The following is a 19,779-nucleotide window of genomic DNA, read 5'->3' as shown; positions in this document are numbered from 1 at the left end:
AGTTAATGTGTGCCAAGTTGTTTTGATAGGGAAGCTCTTCTAGAATTATTCTAGAACATCACTGAAGATACTTGTTAGACATTTCTGGTCTTTTTCTAATAAGGAAGTTTCTTTTAATGGGTTATCCTGAACAGGTAGATTTAGACTAAATTCCTCTAAAGCCTTCTCAGTATCAGAATCAATTACAGACCATCAGGCATAATTCTAAAAATATTATCATGAAAATGATCCCTTTTTGTGTGTAATATCTTCAGGATGATGTGATGACAATGTTCTAGAATTACAATTTAATTTTTTTTCTTTAAAGGTACACATTATAGCAGATAGGACAAATGGCTTTTTTGGAACTTCTTCATTCAGTTTCAGTATTGATCTTTGTACCTGGTTTATATAAACAAGTCTGCTGTCTACACAGTTAACTGCAGTTTAATCAGGTTGAAAAGATCATTGAGAAGGTCTACTAGCTGCCTATCTTCCTAAGTACAGCATCTCCTCAAATGTTCAGTGGCAGGTGGTTCAGCACGTTAGTATTCAGCATTGCTTTTCCAGTTTACACCTGTGGGTGAAAATGTCATGTCTTTTCTGTAAAGCTAATCTACCTGAAAATGTGCTTTTCCCAGGAATAAGGTTAGTGATTGGTACTTGGTAAAGTCATCTTGATAAAGCCATCATGACGGTAGAAGCAATGGATAATGGCTTTTGGTAGGTTTATGTGATTTTTTTTCTTGAGATATTAATAACATTTCTAGGAACAATTCTTAGAACATCAAGGCTATTTGAGGACAGCTCCAGCACCTGACATAAAATGTTGATGATAGGAAACAATAATTTTTATATGGCATGACATGAAACAGGTTTTTAATTAAATTAAGAGTGGACATAAACTCTATTGTTCAGCCTGTTTTTAAAAAATAGACTCTCACATTCATGTCAAGATTGTAAAGTGTTCTGTAGTAGCATAAACTGAAATAATCCGCATTGCTTCTTTGAAACCATAGTTTCTTGTTACAAGTAGAACTTTGAACGGTGACATTTTAAATCATTTAGCAATGAAATACAAAAAGAAAAGAATGAGGGATATTGTGACGCCTCGTGGTATAAGGCGTCAGTTACTCCTTCTATACCAAAAGAGGATATAGTATCAAGTCTAGCATTCCATAATATAAGTTGTTTACAGTAGGATATAAGAGTTTTCACTCATGCCTAATGTCCCGAAAGTATATTATCAAGACACAACAGTACCTCAAACATTTTGGATTTTGAAATAATTTTCAGTAATGAATATGCTCCTTAATGCTTTATTAATTTCATGTTCTCCAAATATATGTAAAATACACATGAGTGTTTCTCTCTCACTAGCATGTGAAGTGATTTACCATGTTTATTTTTTTATTTGCAGACATTTCTGTCTGAAATTTCCAAGTTGTCTCCCCTTTATCAATTAATGAGCAATTGGAGAGCACTGATAATGAATGATTTTGAAATGATCATATGCTAGCCCTCTGAATATTCTCATTCTCAAAGCAGAATATTAAGATGTGTCCATTGAATTATATGTGGCTGAATTAGTTGAATTGAAATCATGAAAGTAAACTTTTGAATGGCCGAAGAAAAAGAGTTGATAAACTTATTAAAGGAAGAAAACACTTCTGCTTTCCAGACACATATGCACGTCTGCACACACAATATCAGTGAAGTTGCTTTTGTTTGAAAGTGAGAAAACCCAACTCAAATTCGCCAAAACTAAAATAAGGAATTTAATCTCTCCGGTAATTGGGTTTTCAAAGAATGAGGCTTGCTTCAGACCTAAAAAGTTCATATTCTGCTATAAAGCCTTTGTCTCACACCATCACTATAACTTTACTTGCTTCTGTATGATAGGCTGCTTTCTCAGATAGTTTTCTTCCAGATGTCAACAAGATGACCATGGGCATCTTCAAACCTGATTTTTCATAGAGCTCATATTCTTGTAGAAGTAGTGTTCCTTCTCTCTATGAGCACTACTCATTGGTCATCAGGGAACAATCTGATTGTGCCTTCTGACATACTTTTTAAAACCCTCTGAATGGCCAAACCCGGGTAATGGATTCACCTCTCTGATTTTAGAGATACTGGAGAGAGTAAGTCCTTCCCCAAACAATTTAAACTGAGCAGGATTAATATTGAATGGTATATGGTATCTGGAAACAAGGGATGCATTAGGCATGTAATTTTATGACACAATAAAAAAATTATCTAAATCTACTCTAGTAGAGGTGTTTTGTTTTTCATAAAAATGTCCTTGGTGTCATTTTTATTGCTGTTTTGCTTGTTTCCCCAAAATATAATTTTTAAAAGAAAAATCCTTCATGAAAAAGAATTACCACTTCTAATCCCACATGAGGCAAGCTAATATATCTATCAGATACTGTTTCCTTGAAGGAAAAACATAAGACTATAATATGCAGAATTTTCTCGTTTACATTTTTATTTCTATTTGCTAGTGGTATCAGTGAGAATCTTTAAAACATTCAAATTAAACAAAACTATGAAAACTCCCCAATGATAGTACATAGCCCAGTGAACATTTAAATGGACAAATTTTTTTTTGTTTAAGCATAAAGTAAATTATCTGAAATTGATTGTGCTTGATTTTTCATACAAGAGTTATGTGGAAAAATTATTTGAGCCTTGTTTGAAGCTTATATTGAAATTCTAAAACTATGAATTTTTATAGTCTATTAAAGTCACCTCTTCCACCTTTCCCCGTTTCAGGTGTTCTCCCGAACTTTAATGAGTATTACTTGGTGCATGTTGTTAGGTAAACAGATCTGATTTAATACATACATTTTCTGAATATTTAATCTTGGAGTCTGTGATATGAGAGAAAGCTCTATTCATCTATGACATAGAGCTGTATTGGTCTTTCACTATGACGTCTTTCTCACTCATTCACTCACTCTCTCTTTCTTTGTTTTAGTAAGAGTTACCTTGAAATGTCATGATATTTTTTATATAGTAAAGGAAACCAAAATGGAAATATAATAGGAATCAAGTGATTCATTTAATCCTACATTAAGTTGAAATAATGAAATGGAATGACCGTTTTAGAAATATTAAGATATCTGTTAAAGAAGAAAACATAAAACTATTAAATATGTTATACCTATGAAATGATATTTCTACTAAAGTCTAATACACAGTGTCTTAAAATCAATCAAGCTCTCTACTGTTACTTTGTAAATATTTTCCCTTCTATGACAATTTTTACTTTTTATAGACAACTGTGATATAAATACCCAGTACCCCCAAATTATGCTAATAATGCCTCCTATTCTTTGAATGTAAAACTAAATTTTGACTTTTCCAAATTCCTTTGATTAATGCTACAAACATAAAAGTAGGATAAATCTGTCAAAAATGAACAATTTGCAAAAAGAATTCAAATTTCCCAGGTGACAGCATTTTAGCACACAGAGGGGAGTTGTCAAACTTTCACTACAGGCAGTTATATTCTATACAATGATACATTTTAAATTATCTTGAAAAGAATTAGGTGGTAAAATTCACTGTCATCATCCTGGGAGAATATCCATATTTTTAAATTTCTGTATGTGCCAATCTGGTCTCTTTATACTTAGGTCATTCTGATCCCATTTTTATAAGCCTTGCAATACATTTGCAAGGAACTTCCTGCATTCGGGTCTTTGGGGGCATATATTGATCGCAATCAGCTAACTGACATGCTGTCAAGTCCTGCTGGGCCATCTTCCTGGCAGATCCTCTCATAGATCACTTGGATTAATGAAAAGGAAGAGAAGATTCTGAACTAATTATAAGGAAAATAAGAGTCTCCTTGTCTCTTTTCTTTATAAGAACAGTTAATTGGACACACAAGTGTTTATAGATATTCTGCTAAAAACCTCCTCCTCTGATTCTTCATCAGTTTGCTTAACCATATCATTATAGGTGTAAAGAACTCTTTGAACACTGGAGCCATAATGGAATATTTAAAATTTTTCAGTCTTCTCTCAACTAAGTTGAGCTACACTTAGTTTATTATGACTCTGGTATTGAAAGACCTCATTCTGATTCCCTTATAGATCTGCCTTCTTTAAGGTCTACTGACTCAAGAGCTGATACGAAGAATGCCTATTGGCCATTATTTGAGAGTAATACATGATAAATAGCTTTTACTTTGAGATCTATATTGTCACACTTCATCATTGATAACATTTTTTCAGTCAAATTCCGGCTACTACATTTTGTATCTTAGAGCCTTCCTTGCTGGGAGGGGTTGGGGAGAGGTGTTAGCATTTTGTTGCAATCCACCTATGAACTTTGTTTCCTGTGCCTTTTATTTTTTCATTAGTTTAGTTTAGTTTAGTTTAGTTTAGTTTTTCGAGATGTAGTCTCATTCTGTCACCCAGGCTGGAGTGCAGTGGCACAATCTCAGCTCGCTGCAACCTCCACCTCCCAGAATCAAGCAATTCTCCTGCCTCAGCCTCCCCAGTAGCTGGGACTACAAGCGCATGCCACCATGCCCGGCTAATTTTTTTGTATTTTTAGTAGAGATGAGGTTTCACTGTGTTTTGATCTCCTGACCTCATGATCCGCCCTCCTTAGCCTCCCAAAGTGCTGGGATTACAGGCGTGAGCCACTGTGCCGGGTCTGTCACCTGCGCCTTTAACATGCTTTCTTATTCTGCTTTTTGAGTTAGTGCTACTGAATGTTTTCTGATCTATCAGCAGGGAGGAAAAGAAAATTTACCACATTATGTTTTTCTTAGCATGCCAAGATAGGATTTAAAGCAGAACTTTAAAAACATAAGCACAGCAGGCCAACTTCCTGGATCTGTCCTCTAGGGAACAAACCTCTTTGTTGTGACTTCCCTGGTTTATGGTTTTGCTGTTCGCTTCTGTGGTTCTAGAGGCAAATTTTCTCCTGCTAGTTCTCCTTTGAAATAATTCTAATATTATTTTTCTAGCACCATAACCCTTTATCCTAAACACATAATTTCAATATTTTCTTTATACCAGCAACTATTTTCAGTTCTATTAAATAGATGAATAATAGAAATATGGTGCCAATTAATCCAAGTTTTTCATATTATAGTTTACTATAATGATACAATTGCCCCCTACCTAATAATTATGTTATTTTGGAAAAATAAAACTGAGAAAAGTACGTTAGGAGAGTATGTTTAAATAGCTACTTTACATAGGGCACTGGGTTAAAATCACTGTTTGGTGAATTGTTATACCCTTCATTTCGTAGAGGCCTTTTTAAGAACTCCATGAATGTTTTCTGCTAGAAAATGGGTAGACTGAGAGTTAACATCGTTATCAAATTTGCAACACTTCTCAATTAAACAGAATTAGTTGCAGTGTGAATTTGTTTTAACTTTTGAAATTTCTCCAGAATTTCAATGTTTCTCTTGTTTATGATTTGAAATATAGCAATTTTAACATTTGCCTTACTTTTTTTTATGTCATTCATATGTGTTTTCACCAGAAATACACTGAGCTCTTATAATGTCTGACATTCTAGTAGGTCCTAGGATGACAGAGAACACATAGGAGCTGCAGTTGATACTTCCAACCCTCGTGGAGTTTTATATCTGATTCATCCTATTTAGTCATCACTGAATGTTTTCATTTAGGTTACTCTTCCAATAAAGGGAAGTTAGAAAAGGGAAAGGATGTTTTGGTTTCATTGTCTTTAAAAATATAGCGAATGTTAAAATATTTTAGAAATTCTAGGAGAATTTGTGGATAGCCAAGTTGTGTGTGTGTATGTTTGTGTGTGTGTATTTATATTTATATATAAACAAAAGATATATAGTGTATATAAATAAAATATGTAAGTTATATTACACACACCTGCTAATATAAATAGCAAGTATTTGTATGTAATACATACATTATAAACACATATTTGCTATTAGTATTGTTTTATTTAATATACAATACCTGGAGCATACAAAATTATAAGTATTAAATAAATTTTCCTAACAGAATTTGAGTATAGAGCCATTGTCATCATTTTTGTTTTCTTGGAATTTGTTATTTAGGCTGCATGTTGAAAAGGGTTAAATAATTGGTACTTTCTTTTAATGTAAAGTTTTGATAGGTGAATTGATTTATAAGTAAAAATACAGATTCAAGAAATTCATAAATTATGCCCTTTATCTAAATTTTGGCATAAATAAAATGTCACAGGAAATGCCTCATCTTTTTCTCTTTTTTCAAAAGTACTATATAATATGATGAATCATATTTTCAAATATCACACGAGAATTGCGAGTATAAATGTGACAGATAATTTTGTCTTTCATAGTCACAGTGTCTGCTTTGTGTTTGTTCCTCTACCGGTCTTTCCTGAGTCACCCCAAAGAGATTTTACTTCTCAGTTATCAAGATTAGTTTTGTCTTTCTTATAAACAAGAAGTAATAAAAATAAGCATTTTTAAACACCTACTGTGAGTCACACCCATATTGATTGGGTTTCCTTTCCTTTAGGAAATGGATTTCTCAATTGAAATCAATCATTTTATATTTTTGATTATAAGTTTCAAGAGTTAAGGGTTCACCAGTTTATTTTCAGTACTTAGTATCAATCACATAGTAGGCACACATTACATATTGTCCAAATGATAATTTAGTAATGAGGGAATTAGTGAAAGCTCATTCACATTTTTTTCTCTTTTGCTGTTATTTGTGTTGAGGTGTTATTTTGCTCAATCTTTGCAAAAATTAATTGCTCTAACTTTTTTTTTTTTTTTTAAGTTTTTTGTAGTAATGCTTGCTACAATAGATCTTTGAGACTTCATGGAATATATTTTTTAATGGTGCTTTCAAAATTAACATTTGTCATTTAAACACCAAGTCTATTTTTCATGTTTATGAAAGAAAGGCATCTGTATGGTTTTATAAAATAGATTTCCCTGTGCATCTATGAGTAGTTGAAATTTATCATAAATTTAAAGCATTTCTCACGCCAATGTGAGAGAAGTGAGACAGATCCTCTCAGATTGTTTTATATTGTTTTATAATCAGAAAAAGAAAGACAAGTTAAACTAAAGGCAGGTAGCCCGGCACCTAAGAACCAGACCCTAAATCAAGGAACCAGATCTGAAACCAGGCCTGGGCCTGCCTGACCTAAGCCTGGTAGTTAAAGATTGACCCCTGACCTAACGAGTTATGTTATCTGTAGATTCTAGACATTATATGGAAAGTCATGGTAAAAATCCCTGTCCTGTTCTGTTTTGTTCTGATTACCGGTACGTGCAGCCCCCAGTCACGTACCCCCTGCTTGCTCTATCACACACAACCCTCTCACACACACACCCTTAGAGTTGTGAGCCCTTAAAAGGGACAGGAATTGCTCACTCCAGCAGCTCGGCTCTTGAGACAGGAGACTTGCCAATGCTCCCGGCCAAATAAACCCCTTACTTCTTTAACTCAGTGTCTAGGGAGTTTTGTCTGCAGTTCATCCTGCTACAATGTAGTTTCAACACTAGGACCAAGTGATGCTCTGCAGGCTAAAAGATTTTCATCCCTTTCGGATTAGTTGATTTCTTGCTAACAATAGCTATATTAAATTTCACACTAAATTCATTTACAAAATGTATTTTCTTAATTTGTAGGTATCATAATGGTATAAAGAAGCCCCTAGACTGGGCGTGGTGGCTCATGTCTTTAATCCCAGCACTTTGGGAGGCCAAGGCGGGCAGATCAAGAGGTCAGGAGTTTGAGACCAGCCTGACCAACATAGTGAAACCCTATCTCTACTAAAAATACAAAAATTAACTGGGCATGGTGGTGTGCGTCTATAGCCCCAGCTACTCGGGAGGCTGAGGCAGGAGAATGACATGAACCTGGGAGGCGAAGGTTGCAGTGAGCCAAGTCGTGCCACTGCACTCCAGCCTGGGCGACAGAGCGAGACTCAGTCTCAAAAAAAAAAAAAGAACCCCCTATGTTTTACAGATGCATTTTCAAATAATTTATAGATGAAATTGTATGTCCTGGATTTGCTTCAGAATATTCTGGGATGGGGAAAGCAGCATAGGAAGAAGATGAAACAATATAGCCCAGAATTGATTATTTAAGCTGGGTGATAAGCATGTACTTTTTTTTTTTTTTTTTTTTTTTTTTTTTTTATGAGTACATATCTGAAGTTTTAATTCTTTCTTAGTCATCTTTTTGGCATGTGGGTCCTTGTCCCTTATCTCTCACTCCTGTGATCTGTAGACATCCACTCAAAATGTTGCTCCTGCCCCCCCTACACTGCCCCAGTCTTTCACTGGACTACGACATGCTCTTCCCTCAGATCTCAGCTTTCTCCAGGTACTGATTGTCCATTACTTACCTCAGTTAGGTGCCACCGCTATGCTCTTCTCTCTCTCCTCTTATCAAGGTACGTATCAGACTTTCCTGTAATTGCTTAGTCCTGCACCTAGACTGAAATCTGTCAGTAGAGGAATAGTGTTCCTATGGTATCCTTAATACCGACCACAGAGTGGGAGCAGGTGCCAAATGGAATACACAGACAAACACAAAGTTACCTGGCTTCAAAGTACTCCATGTTTTCTGTGCAACAAGTAATATCCACTAGGGAGAGGCCCATCAGTAACCTTTGCACCTCCATCAATGACTTTATGTCCAGGATAAATCAAGCATGTAGTTGTTTCTCTGCTACCTCATACTTTACTAAATTCACTGCAAATCTGTAGGATTATTAAGATGAAGGGGGGAAAAAAAGAAACCAGAATAAAAGGATAGGTATCAAATTGACTTTACACAATTTTTGGTTGATGATGACTTTTGACTGGTGTTTACATCATCTCCTGAGAGCCGACTTTATAAATGCAGATGGGTATAGTCAGAGTGGAACTTGAAGAAAAAAAAAAAATTCAAGCTGTTATAATGCTAGGCATGTCCAATTTTCCATCAACACAAACAACACATTGACCTATGTTTTGTTTTGTTTTGTTTCAGCAGTAGAGATTATTTCCAACAAGAAATCAGGCTTGCTTTCCTTTTTTTTTTTTTTTTTTTTTTTTTTCTTTTGGAGGATCAGAGCTACTTTCAGAGTGTTTTTAAAACTTAGAAAAATCCCACATGCCATTTTTAAATGTAGTATGGTGTGGGTTCCCTCTTCCTCATGTGGAGTTATTCTTGTAGTAGAGCAGAAAGATATAACTTACTAACATCCAAAATGTTATAAAAGCAAAATGATAATATTATTAAAAACCTCAGGAGTAAAAATGTGGCATCCATTTTATTGTCTTTAAAGAGCAGGAATGTCATATCTCTAGAGTAAAATAATCATGATCAACAGTTGAAAAATGTAAAGCAAACAACAACAACAAAAAAGGCATAAAATCTGCCTGGAGGACCATCAACTATTCAACTTGTTTACAGTACTGTATAGAAAATGGCAAAAAGTTGAGTTGAAAAATGGTATAACTGTAGAAATCAATGAGGATTTTATGGTAGTTAAATGTGGTTTTCCTTTTAGAAGAAAGTTGTGGTTATTTTCCCAATTGCATATCTTCATGGTGTATTGATATCTTCTTTTATCCATTGGTCAGTGGTGACAGTATTAATATTTCTATAAATATGCAAAGAATTTGAAATAAATGGGTTAGAGGAAAAGCATCTGATAGCAGCATATTTAGTTCTTTAAGTCTTACTTATTAAAATTAGGTTTGAGCCTTTGTCTGTGCATTTATCCTTTTAGAGTTTCTCATAAAAGTCAGATATTACCTCTTGTCATCTCTTAAACTCTGTAAGTGCTGTTCATGGAAATTAAATTAGGCCTTCCTTGAGCACCCTATTGAAAATTGCTAACTGCTCATCCCACTCCAGATACCCTTTAACCTAGGTTGCTCCCATTGCCCTTAGCATCTTGCACATATGATATAATTCATATATTTATTATGTTTACTGCTTGCTTTCTTTTCACTCTACATAAGAATATGGACTCTCATTTCTTATGGTGTTGTATGTATGCCAGACACCTAGAAAGGCACCTGTGCCTCATGAATTAATGAACAAAAGAACGAACTTCTAGTAATAATAATAGCTAAAAATTAATAAGTACTTTTCAGTGTACTAAGCACTGTTTTAATTACTACCTACGTATAAATTCTTCTAATCTTCAAAATGCCCCTATGAGGTCAGTGCTGTTATAATCCTCAATAAACAAATGAGGAAACTAAGACTCATAGAAGTGAAGCAACTTGATAGTTACTTAACTAGTTGGGTTATATGACTAATAAGTGGCAAAATCTGGGTAACAACACAGACTTCCTGCTTCTGAAGCCGTGATCTTACCCATTAAATTAAACTGCCTCTAGTTTGTAAACCTAGCCTTATGGGGAAAAATGTGCATATTTTCATAAATAAATAGCTCTCAATATTTTTAATGTCTCAACACACATGAAGCATTATGCCCCACACACCTTGAAAATAATGCCATTCTAAGTGAGGCTTGAGAGGTAAGAGGATGAGGATTATTGGCAGTTTTCTGCAGGCTAGCTGTAAAGCATCCGCTTTCTAACCGGCCTCTGACATCACTCTTGACAACCACCATCTTGACTTGACTTTTGAAAAAGTCTCCAACTTCTCAAGATGTCAGTTTTCTCATTCTAAAATGTGGATTCTGGAATATAAGCTATCAAATGTCTTTCTCCGTCCTAGTTCCATAGTTCTATAAAGTATTTCTATGCTCAGATGTACAGGGAAAGTATTGACAGTAGAAAGAGAGAAGAGCATTTTCCTGTACCAAATGCTGGTCAAGTCCTTTTTCTATTTGAACTTTAGTAGAAATTGCACAGCGTTTCTCAATAAAATAGAAATTAAATGAAAGTTGAAAAAGAGATTGAAGATAGAAAAATAAAGGCTTTTCCAGAATCCATAATGGCCTTTTGATTTTTACTACAGCACTGGGCTTTATTGAGCAGGCCCTTGAAATTTTTACTTATCTGGCATACCTGACAGTGGAGAGTCCGCGTTTTCATTTCAGAACAAAAGTTTTTTTGTGTGTGTTTCTCTGTTCATTAGATCATTTTTCTCCTTCTATCCTCTCAATGGGGACATAATTTCTGGCTCAAATTCTCTGATTTATCTTTCTGTACTCAGGGAGATTGGTCCTTTCCCAGATTTTACAGTCGTCATAATATTAATCATTTCAAAATCTGGTCAAAGCTGACTTCACTATACTATCACCTTAAAAACAAACAAACAGCAACAACAACAACAACAACAAAAAACCCTCAAAATGTCTCCATGTCATTGGGACCTTTATATCCTGTTATGGAAAAGTAAGATAGTACAGCCTCTTTGGAAATCAATCTAACAATTTCTCAAAAGTTTACATATAACATTACCATATGACACAGTAATCCACTCAAGGGAATATATCCAAGAAAAATGCATATAAAAATTTGCACATGAAGGCTCAAAGCAGCATTGTTCACAATAGTCAAGAAGAGGAAATGATTCTAAATGTTCATCAATTGATGTATGGATAAATTAAATGTAGTATGTCTATGCAATAGACTATTATTTAGGAAAAAGAAGTAAAGTACTGCTTTGTGCTACAACAATGGATGAGCTTCTTTGAATTATGTTGAGTAAAAGAAGCTGATCACAAAATATACAAACATATCTTTTATAATTTCATTTATATGAAAAGTCCAGAATAGGCAAATCTACAGAGACAGAAGGTAGATGAGTAGCTGCCTAGAGCTGAGATGGCTTCGGAGGAAATGAGGAGTGAGTGCTAATGAACTTCGGATTTCTTTTGGTTTTGATGAAAATGTTCTAAAATTGGTCGTGGTGTTTGCATAACTGTGAATATATTAAAAACTGTTGGCCGGGCGCGGTGGCTCAAGCCTGTAATCCCACCGCTTTGGGGGGCCGAGACGGGCGGATCACAAGGTCAGGCGATCGAAACCATCCTGGCTAACACGACGAAACCCCGTCTCTACTAAAAATACAAAAAACTAGCCGAGCGAGGTGGCGAGCACTTGTAGTCCCAGCCACTCGGGAGGCTGAGGCAGCAGAATGGCGGGAACCCGGGAGGCGGAGCTTGCAGTGAGCTGAGATCGTGCCACTCACTGCACTCCAGCCTAGGCGACAGAGCGAGACTCCGTCTCAAAAAAAACCTGTTGAATTGTATACCTTAAATGGGTGCTTGTGGTATGTGAATTATGCTTCATTAAGATACATATATGAGTGTATGTGTGTCTCTCTCTCTCTATATAAAAATCTCCATACAAATGTATCATTTTACCTAGAGTAAATATAATCAAAACTAATTTGCAAGCTACCCTCCCTTTTCTCTATTGCCACTATTCTTTGGTTTAAAAATGCTCGTATTTTAACAAAGTACATAGTGATGGGGGTTGGATGAAAGGAGATTAGGTATGTGTGAGTGTTTTGTGGTTACTGTCTTAGGTGACGAAAGTTATGTTCCGGTATTAAACAGAAAATCAATATTATTCTATATGCTAAGGTTATTTTGAGCCAATATAAAGAAAGCAATGTATTATTTGTATTTACAAGATCTACAAAGTTTCAAACCAATCTATATGTAATGACACAGGGCCAGAAGAATAGAAATGTCTTTGCAACCAATATGTTACATAGGTCAAGAGGTGGTTTTATAATTAAGATTATCTGAAGTTCTTAATAAACAGTATTGAACATGGACTGCTAACAGTACACAATTGGTGTCTTATTCTTTTTATAATAATGTTTTTAGTATTCCACTGAAACATGGCCAGTGAATGTGCAATATTCTTAGTTACCATTATGAGGGACTCTGTATATTACAGTCTCTCCACTGTCTCTGCTGTTAGCCAGGAAAATGCTGGGAGCAACGGCAGCTACTATCAACAGGGAGCCATATTAATTATTTGAAATGTGCCTCATAAGAGGAATCAACAGAGTTTATTACAAGTCGAATATTACTTGAAATGGGAAGGTTACTCCAATTGTTATCATTATCTATGTATCATTAACTTTCCTTGTTTAGGAAAAAAGATTAACAACCCTATAAATTGCTATGGTAGATGTGTGAAATATATAACTGCATATTCCCATTGTAGAAAGAAAGTAGTGGGTCCTCCACTCCCAGTCACACCTTCTGTATATAAAGTAGCTTTAGAAATTGAACTGACTCTATAATTATGCTTTCTTGCCTCAGAATCCTAATTGCTTATTATTATCAGTATACAAACTATGGCTACTTTGAGAATTAGAGAATTCTTTTACATTTAAGCTAACAATTTTTCAAATCAGCATCTTAACCTTAAAATTCACTTTAATGCTTTCATCTCATGAAATAGAAAGTGTATTACAAATTTGTGTGTTAGTTAATAAAATGTTTTGCAAGGAACACAGAATTAATCCATCTACTTCCCTTTTAAATTGTGGGGTTTTTTTTTGTTTTGTTTTTTGTTTTGTTTTTTTTTTTTTAAGTTAAATACAGATAGGAACACTTCTGTATTCAAGTAGTAGAGGTGAATCTTAAAGGTAAAATATAAGTTAATCATAATTGTAAAGTGATCTAAATAAATGTTTCTCAAAGTGTTATTTGTACATTGGGTGCCAGTCTCCAGACTGTTTATTACTGATCTTCATTGAGGTAGGTGCAGAAATTGAGAGAGTTTGGAAATATTTACAGCAGGCTGGGCACAGTGGCTGAAGCCTGTAATCCCAGCACTTTGGGAGGCAAAGGCAGGTGGATCACAAGGTCAGGAGTTCAAGACCAGCCTGGCCAACATGGTGAAATCCCGTCTCTACTACAAATATATAAAAAAAATTATCTGGGTGTGGTGGCATGCGTCTGTAATCCCAGTTACTCAAGAAGCTGAAGCAGGAGAATTGCTTGAACCCAGGAGGCGGAGGTTGCAGTGAACCGAGATCACGCCACTGCACTCCAGCCTGGGCAACAGAGCTAGATTCCGTCTCAAAATAAATAAATAAATAAATAAATAAATAAATAAGAAAGAAATATTTACAGCAAATAAATATGCCACTTAATATTTATTTAATCTAACAACAACAAAAAAAAGGACTTTTGTTTTATATGTCTTTGCTTTGAGTTTTTTTTTCTTATAACTCATTTTTATTGTGTTTTTAAAGTTACCACTCCAGCTGGGCACGGTGGCTCAAGCCTGTAATCCCAGCATTTTGGGAGGCTGAGATGGGTGGATCATGAGGTCAGGAGATCGAGACCATCCTGGCTAACTCGGTGAAACCCCGTCTCTACTAAAAAATACAAAAAAACTAGCCGGGCGAGGTGGCGGGCGCCTGTAGTCCCAGCTACTCAGGAGGCTGAGGCAGGAGAATGGCGTAAACCCCGGGAGGCAGAGCTTGCAGTGAGCTGAGATCCGGCCACTGCACCCCAGCCTGGGCGACAGAGCAAGACTCCATCTCAAAAAAAAAAAATAAATAAAGTTACTACTCCATAACACATTTGTAATTTCACGACAACAAAAAAAGAAGAAACATAACTCAGATTGTTGGAGAAGCACTGCTTTAATTGGGTGATGTTTGCATGGCACATTGTTTTTATGTTTGGGCAGATATATCTACACTCTTTAATGTAGGCTATTAATTGAGTTTAGAGTGAGATAATGTAATATAAAAACAATTTATAAAGGGAAAAGACATACGAATGATGTCTTCTTAACAATTTTTTTTTTGGGTCCACAGGGCAGGCACATCATGGACAGGTTTCATACATTTCTCCACCAATTCATCTTGACTCTGAGCTAGAAAGACCCTCTGTGAAAGGTGAGTTTTTCTTTATTTAAAGAAAAAGTAACGCTGCTCATTCTTTGATGAAAGCAATGATGGTTGTACCTATATATTTTGTAATGCAGTGCCTGTTCAAAAAGCAGGGATAAAATGAAGTATGCGAGTAATCTGGAGATAAAGCAAGTCTCATTTATAAACCAAAATGTGAAATATTTCTCTGAGAAATGTTTGTAAACCAAAATACAATGGCTTCAATAAATGAGTATTTATAGTGATTCAACTAGTGGAGGACTAGCTGAATACCAATTTAGATTTAGAAATTACCAGATAACCCTAACTTTTCTACTGGGACCTTCTTTTTGTACAATTCTTTTTTTTTTTTTTTTACATGAAGATGTCTTAATCTAAATCATATTGACAGATTTTTTCCCCTGAAAAGTAATATTTTATTATGCTTAAGTCATTTTATATTAACATCATTTAGTTTTTCAAATATGTGTTAAAATTATGTTTTTTTAAGTTGATGCTACCTGTTTCAGTTAAAGATTTTTGTAAATAGTCATACAAAATAAAAATTAAAGGTAACATTTACTGCATCATAATCTAAACACAAATTTAATCCTCCAGCTTTTAAATAAATATTTATCAATGATTTTCAAAATGCTTCTTTTTCTCAAAGCTGATATGTGGACATGACTTTTAATTTTATAAATATCAGATATTCCAAGGTCAAGTTTTTGGTTTTAACTAATGCAGTATATTTTCTCATGTTGTCAACAGTATTAATTACTTAATAAATTAAAACTCATTAGCTCTGACATTTCTCAACATGTTTTCTGTATAGGCTATTTCCTCTCCTGAGAATCTCTTATCCCTTCTTGTCTAATTGATAGGTTTCCACCAACATTTCAAGGCCCTCCTCTGTATTAGTTTCCCTATTAAGTTTTCCCAGACTGTGTGATAGGGTGGACATATGTGCATGTGTCAGTTTTCCAAATGCCCCCTGTGCTTGCCTCAGTTGTTACACACCTAACACACTGGCTTTTATTTTGTGGCATACCTGTTCCTTTCCCTTATCTGTATGCTCTGTGAGGGCACAGAGTGTCTTATTTATTATTTTTCCCTGAGCCATTGGGTCTGTGCTTGACACATAATGGAAACTCATTCAATGATTTCTAAGGTACTGACAGTGAAGGTGACAGCATAGACCCTGAAGGATGCATCTGTGCTTTATTAGAGAAAAAGAGAGGAGAAATGATAAGCGAATCCCATGAAAAGGAAGAAAAATGAGACAAAACATAAATATGTGAAGGTATTTTTAAGGAAATGTGCTGGATGCACAGTAAAAGGGGAGCGGTTCTGGAGGAAAAGACTAGAGAGATGTAATGAGGCAGATTGTGATGGATTCTGTATCCCATACCAAGGAGTTTGTGTTTTATCCTGGATAAAAACATGAAATATTTTAAATTATTTTTCCCCAGGTCAGTTGGGTGTTACATCATAACATTATCAGTTCTAGATATGAGAAAAATATTTCTGGTGTTAGTGTAGGTGATGAACTGATTGGAGAAGAGATTGGCAGAAGGATGCTTTTCAGCAGTTCAGATAAAAGATGATGGGGAAATCAGCAGTGTGTCCTGGCAATGTGAGGATCTGATAAGTATTTTGAAGAGACATGACATTTCAATGAATAGATACAGGGAAAGGGGCAGAAATGCCTCTGAGGTTTCTATATTGATTAACTGCTTGGATGCTACTATGGTTTGAATGTTTGTATCCCTGCCAAAATTCATATGGAAATTTAATCCTCAGTGCAACTGTATTAGTATTAAGAGGTAGACCTTTACGAGATGATTGTGCCATGAGGGTGCTGCCCTAATGAATGGATTAATGACCTTATAAGAGGGCTGGAAGAAACTAGGTAGGTCCTTTTTGCTCTTATGTGTTTTGCCATGTGAGGACACAGCAGGAAACAGAGAGTAGCCCTCACCAGACACTAAATCTGCCAGCCCCTGATCATGGGCTTCTCAACCTCCAGAACTGTGAGAAAATAAATTTCCATTCTTTATAAATTATCCAATCTCAGGTATTTTGTTATAGCATCACAAACGGACTGAGCTGGATGCTTATGACATAATTGCTCATCATGAGAAATAGATATGAATTATAAATCAATGCATTGCTTTAGACACATTAATCCATAGTAGAATGTTCCTACTAAACTTGAAAGATAGAGTCCTACTAATAGAAGTTGGTGACTTCAGTAGAATTCAGTTCCTCATGCATGATCCCAATATGATTTGAGAACGAGTACTACTTTAGGGTCATGGATAAGACAGTATAATGATCTACTCCAAAACTTAATGACTTAAAACAAGAAATATTTATTATAGTTTTGAGAGTTAGTTGATGTCCACTGACTTAGCTGAGGCTGAGTGTTTTATAGTTAACAGGCTGGTTGGTTTTGCAGAGGAGGAGACTCACTCATGTTTTTGAAAATTGCCCTGATGTCTCTAGGGTGATGGTCACAGGTCTCTCTCTTCATTCAGCATGTTACTGTCATATTTGCTGATGTCCCATTAGCCAAAGCAAGTCACATAGCAAATTCAATTTAGGAGAGCAGAAATAGATTATGTCTCTTGACTGAGGAGCCACACTTCAAAGGACCATGAATATAAGAAGAGGAGGAATTAGAACAATTTATAAAGTACCATAGGTAGTCATATAAAAAGTAAAATCAATGTAAAATCAAACAAGACAAAAAACTGACTGATAAAGGGATTTGGAAGCTAATAAATGGCCAGGTGCAGTGGCTCCCATTTGTAGTTCCAAGTGATGGTGGTGGTGACCTGTCTGGAGCAGCTGCTGAGGGGATGCCAGCTGCAGCAGGGGAGGCACAACTAGGGCGGCATGCTCTGCTGAGCACTCAGGGGCCAGGAACAGGCGCCCCCTACTGAGTTAAAGGGACAGGAACCCTACACTCCTAGGTGCAGCCGCGGCTTCCTAGCGGGCAGCTCTGGACCCAGCCATCCCTGAGTTATCAGGGACCCAGGAAGCCCCCATTGCCACTCCTGGCTCAGAAGTGACTGATCCTACTCCCTGTCCTCTCCCTGCTCCTGGTGCCTGCTCCAATTTCAGAGCAAAGTTGAAGCCGAGCGTGGTCACTGTTGCATCCCGTCTGGGTGTGCATGTGCTTTGGGTGGTGCTGACATCCCAGCCCCACTCCACCACCTCAACCCTCTCTGAAACTTTGAACATCGACAAGCTCAGCAATGGAATCCCAGGTTCAAGAGGCTGAGGGTAGCTTGGCACAGGCCTGCAGACCTCCCTAGGCATGAAAAGCCTGGGCACCATGGATGGCATGTTGAAGGCAGGAGGCAGACAGGTTCTTGGGTTGAAAGGACTGGGTCCCCAGTTTAAACCCCACTTTCAAGGAAGAGAAGTTTAAACCCCACTTTCAAGGAAGGGATGGCCTGAAGCCTGGGGGCAGGACTGCCACTTCTGGGTGGAATCTGTGACCTGGAGTGAGAACTTATGGTCCTTTTTCTCAAGCCCTCCCATGGCTGCCCATGGACCAGTTGGCATGAACTTCCACCCTTCTGAGCCCATAAAAACCCCAGACTCAGCCATACTTGAACAGATGTTGGGATGACCTGCCTGCAGAAGGGAGTTACCCATTAACAGTCTCCCCTCTCCTGAGAGCTGAACACTCATAAGGATGACCTGCCTGTGGAGAGAAGCTACCCACTTTGGGTCTCCTGAGAGCCATTCTGTCCCTCAGTGAAGCTCCTATCCACCTTGCTCACTGTATTAGTTTATTCTCACTCTGCTAATAAAGACAAACCTGAGACTGAGTAATTTATAAAGGAAAGGAGGTTTAATGGACTCACAGTTCCACATGGCTGGGGAGGGCTCACAATCATGGCAGAAGGTGAAAGGCATATTGTATGTGTTGGCAGACAAGAGACAATAAAAGACCCAAGACTGGGCACAGAGGCTCACACCTATAATCCCAGCACTTTGGGAGGCTGAGGTGGGTGGATCACGAGGTCAGGAGATCAAGGCCATCCTGGCTAATGTGGTGAAACCCTATCTCTAATAAAAATACAAAAAAATTAGCCAGATGTGGTGGCAGACGCCTGTAGTCCCAGCTTCTTGGGAGGCTGAGGCAGAAGAATGGCATGAACCCAGGATGTGGGGCTTGCAGTGAGCCAAGATTGTGCCACTGTACTCCAGCCTGGGCAACAGAGCAAGACTCCATCTCAAAAAAAAAAAAAACAAAAGAAAAGAAAAAGAAAGAGCCAAGCAAAAAGGAAAATTCCTCATAAAATCATCAGATCTCATGCAACTTATTCACTACCATGAGAACAATATAGGGGAAACTGCCCCCATGATTCAGTTATCTCCCACCAGGTCCCTCCCACAACACATGAGAATTATGACAGCTACAAGATGAGATTTGGGTAGAGACACAGCCAACCAATCACGCCTTTCCAACAGTTCCCCAAAGTCTTAATTCATTGTAGCATTAACTCAAAAGTGCACAGTCCAAACTCTCATCTGAAACAAGGCAAGTCCCTTCTGCCTATGAGGCTGTAAACTTAAAAGCAAGTTAGTTACTTACTAGATATAATGGAGATAGAGGCACTAGATAAGTACAGCCATTCCAAATGGATGAAATTGGCCAACATGAAGGGGCTACAATCCCCATGCAGGTCCAAAATTCAGTTGGGTAGTCACTACACCTTAAAGTTCCAAAATGATCTCCTTTGCCTCCATGTCTCACATCCGGGTCACACTGATGCAAGATACGAGTTCCCATGGTCTTAGGCAGCTCCACCCTATGACTTTGCAGGGCACAGTCCTTCATGAGCTGGTATTGACCGTCTGCAGCTTTTCCAGGTGCATGGTGCAAGCCATCAGTGGACCTACCATTCTGTGGACTGGAGGACAGCTCTGTGGAGCCATAACACAAACAGGGCTGAAGGGGGATGGTGCTAAAATATTCATAAGAAATCTGGCC

At 36.9% G+C, this 19,779-nt stretch overlaps 1 protein-coding gene across 16 annotated transcripts in view; it reads left to right on the top strand.

Annotated features, from left to right (window-relative positions):
- The window catches only part of ADGRL3 (adhesion G protein-coupled receptor L3), an 846,373-nt gene that overhangs the window by 573,053 nt on the left and 253,541 nt on the right, over positions 1-19,779 (top strand). For all 16 annotated transcript variants that reach the window (XM_037989342.2, XM_037989350.2, XM_073017343.1 and 13 more), the window contains one exon: positions 14,712-14,792. In XM_037989342.2, the coding sequence (XP_037845270.1) occupies positions 14,712-14,792 (81 nt within the window). The remainder of the gene's footprint in view (positions 1-14,711; positions 14,793-19,779) is intronic.

Source organism: Chlorocebus sabaeus, chromosome 7 (assembly GCF_047675955.1).
Source record: "Chlorocebus sabaeus isolate Y175 chromosome 7, mChlSab1.0.hap1, whole genome shotgun sequence".
Classification (NCBI taxonomy): Eukaryota; Metazoa; Chordata; class Mammalia; order Primates; family Cercopithecidae; genus Chlorocebus; species Chlorocebus sabaeus.
The sequence above is the reverse complement of the archived record's forward strand: the minus strand, read 5'-3'. Positions and strand labels throughout refer to the sequence as shown.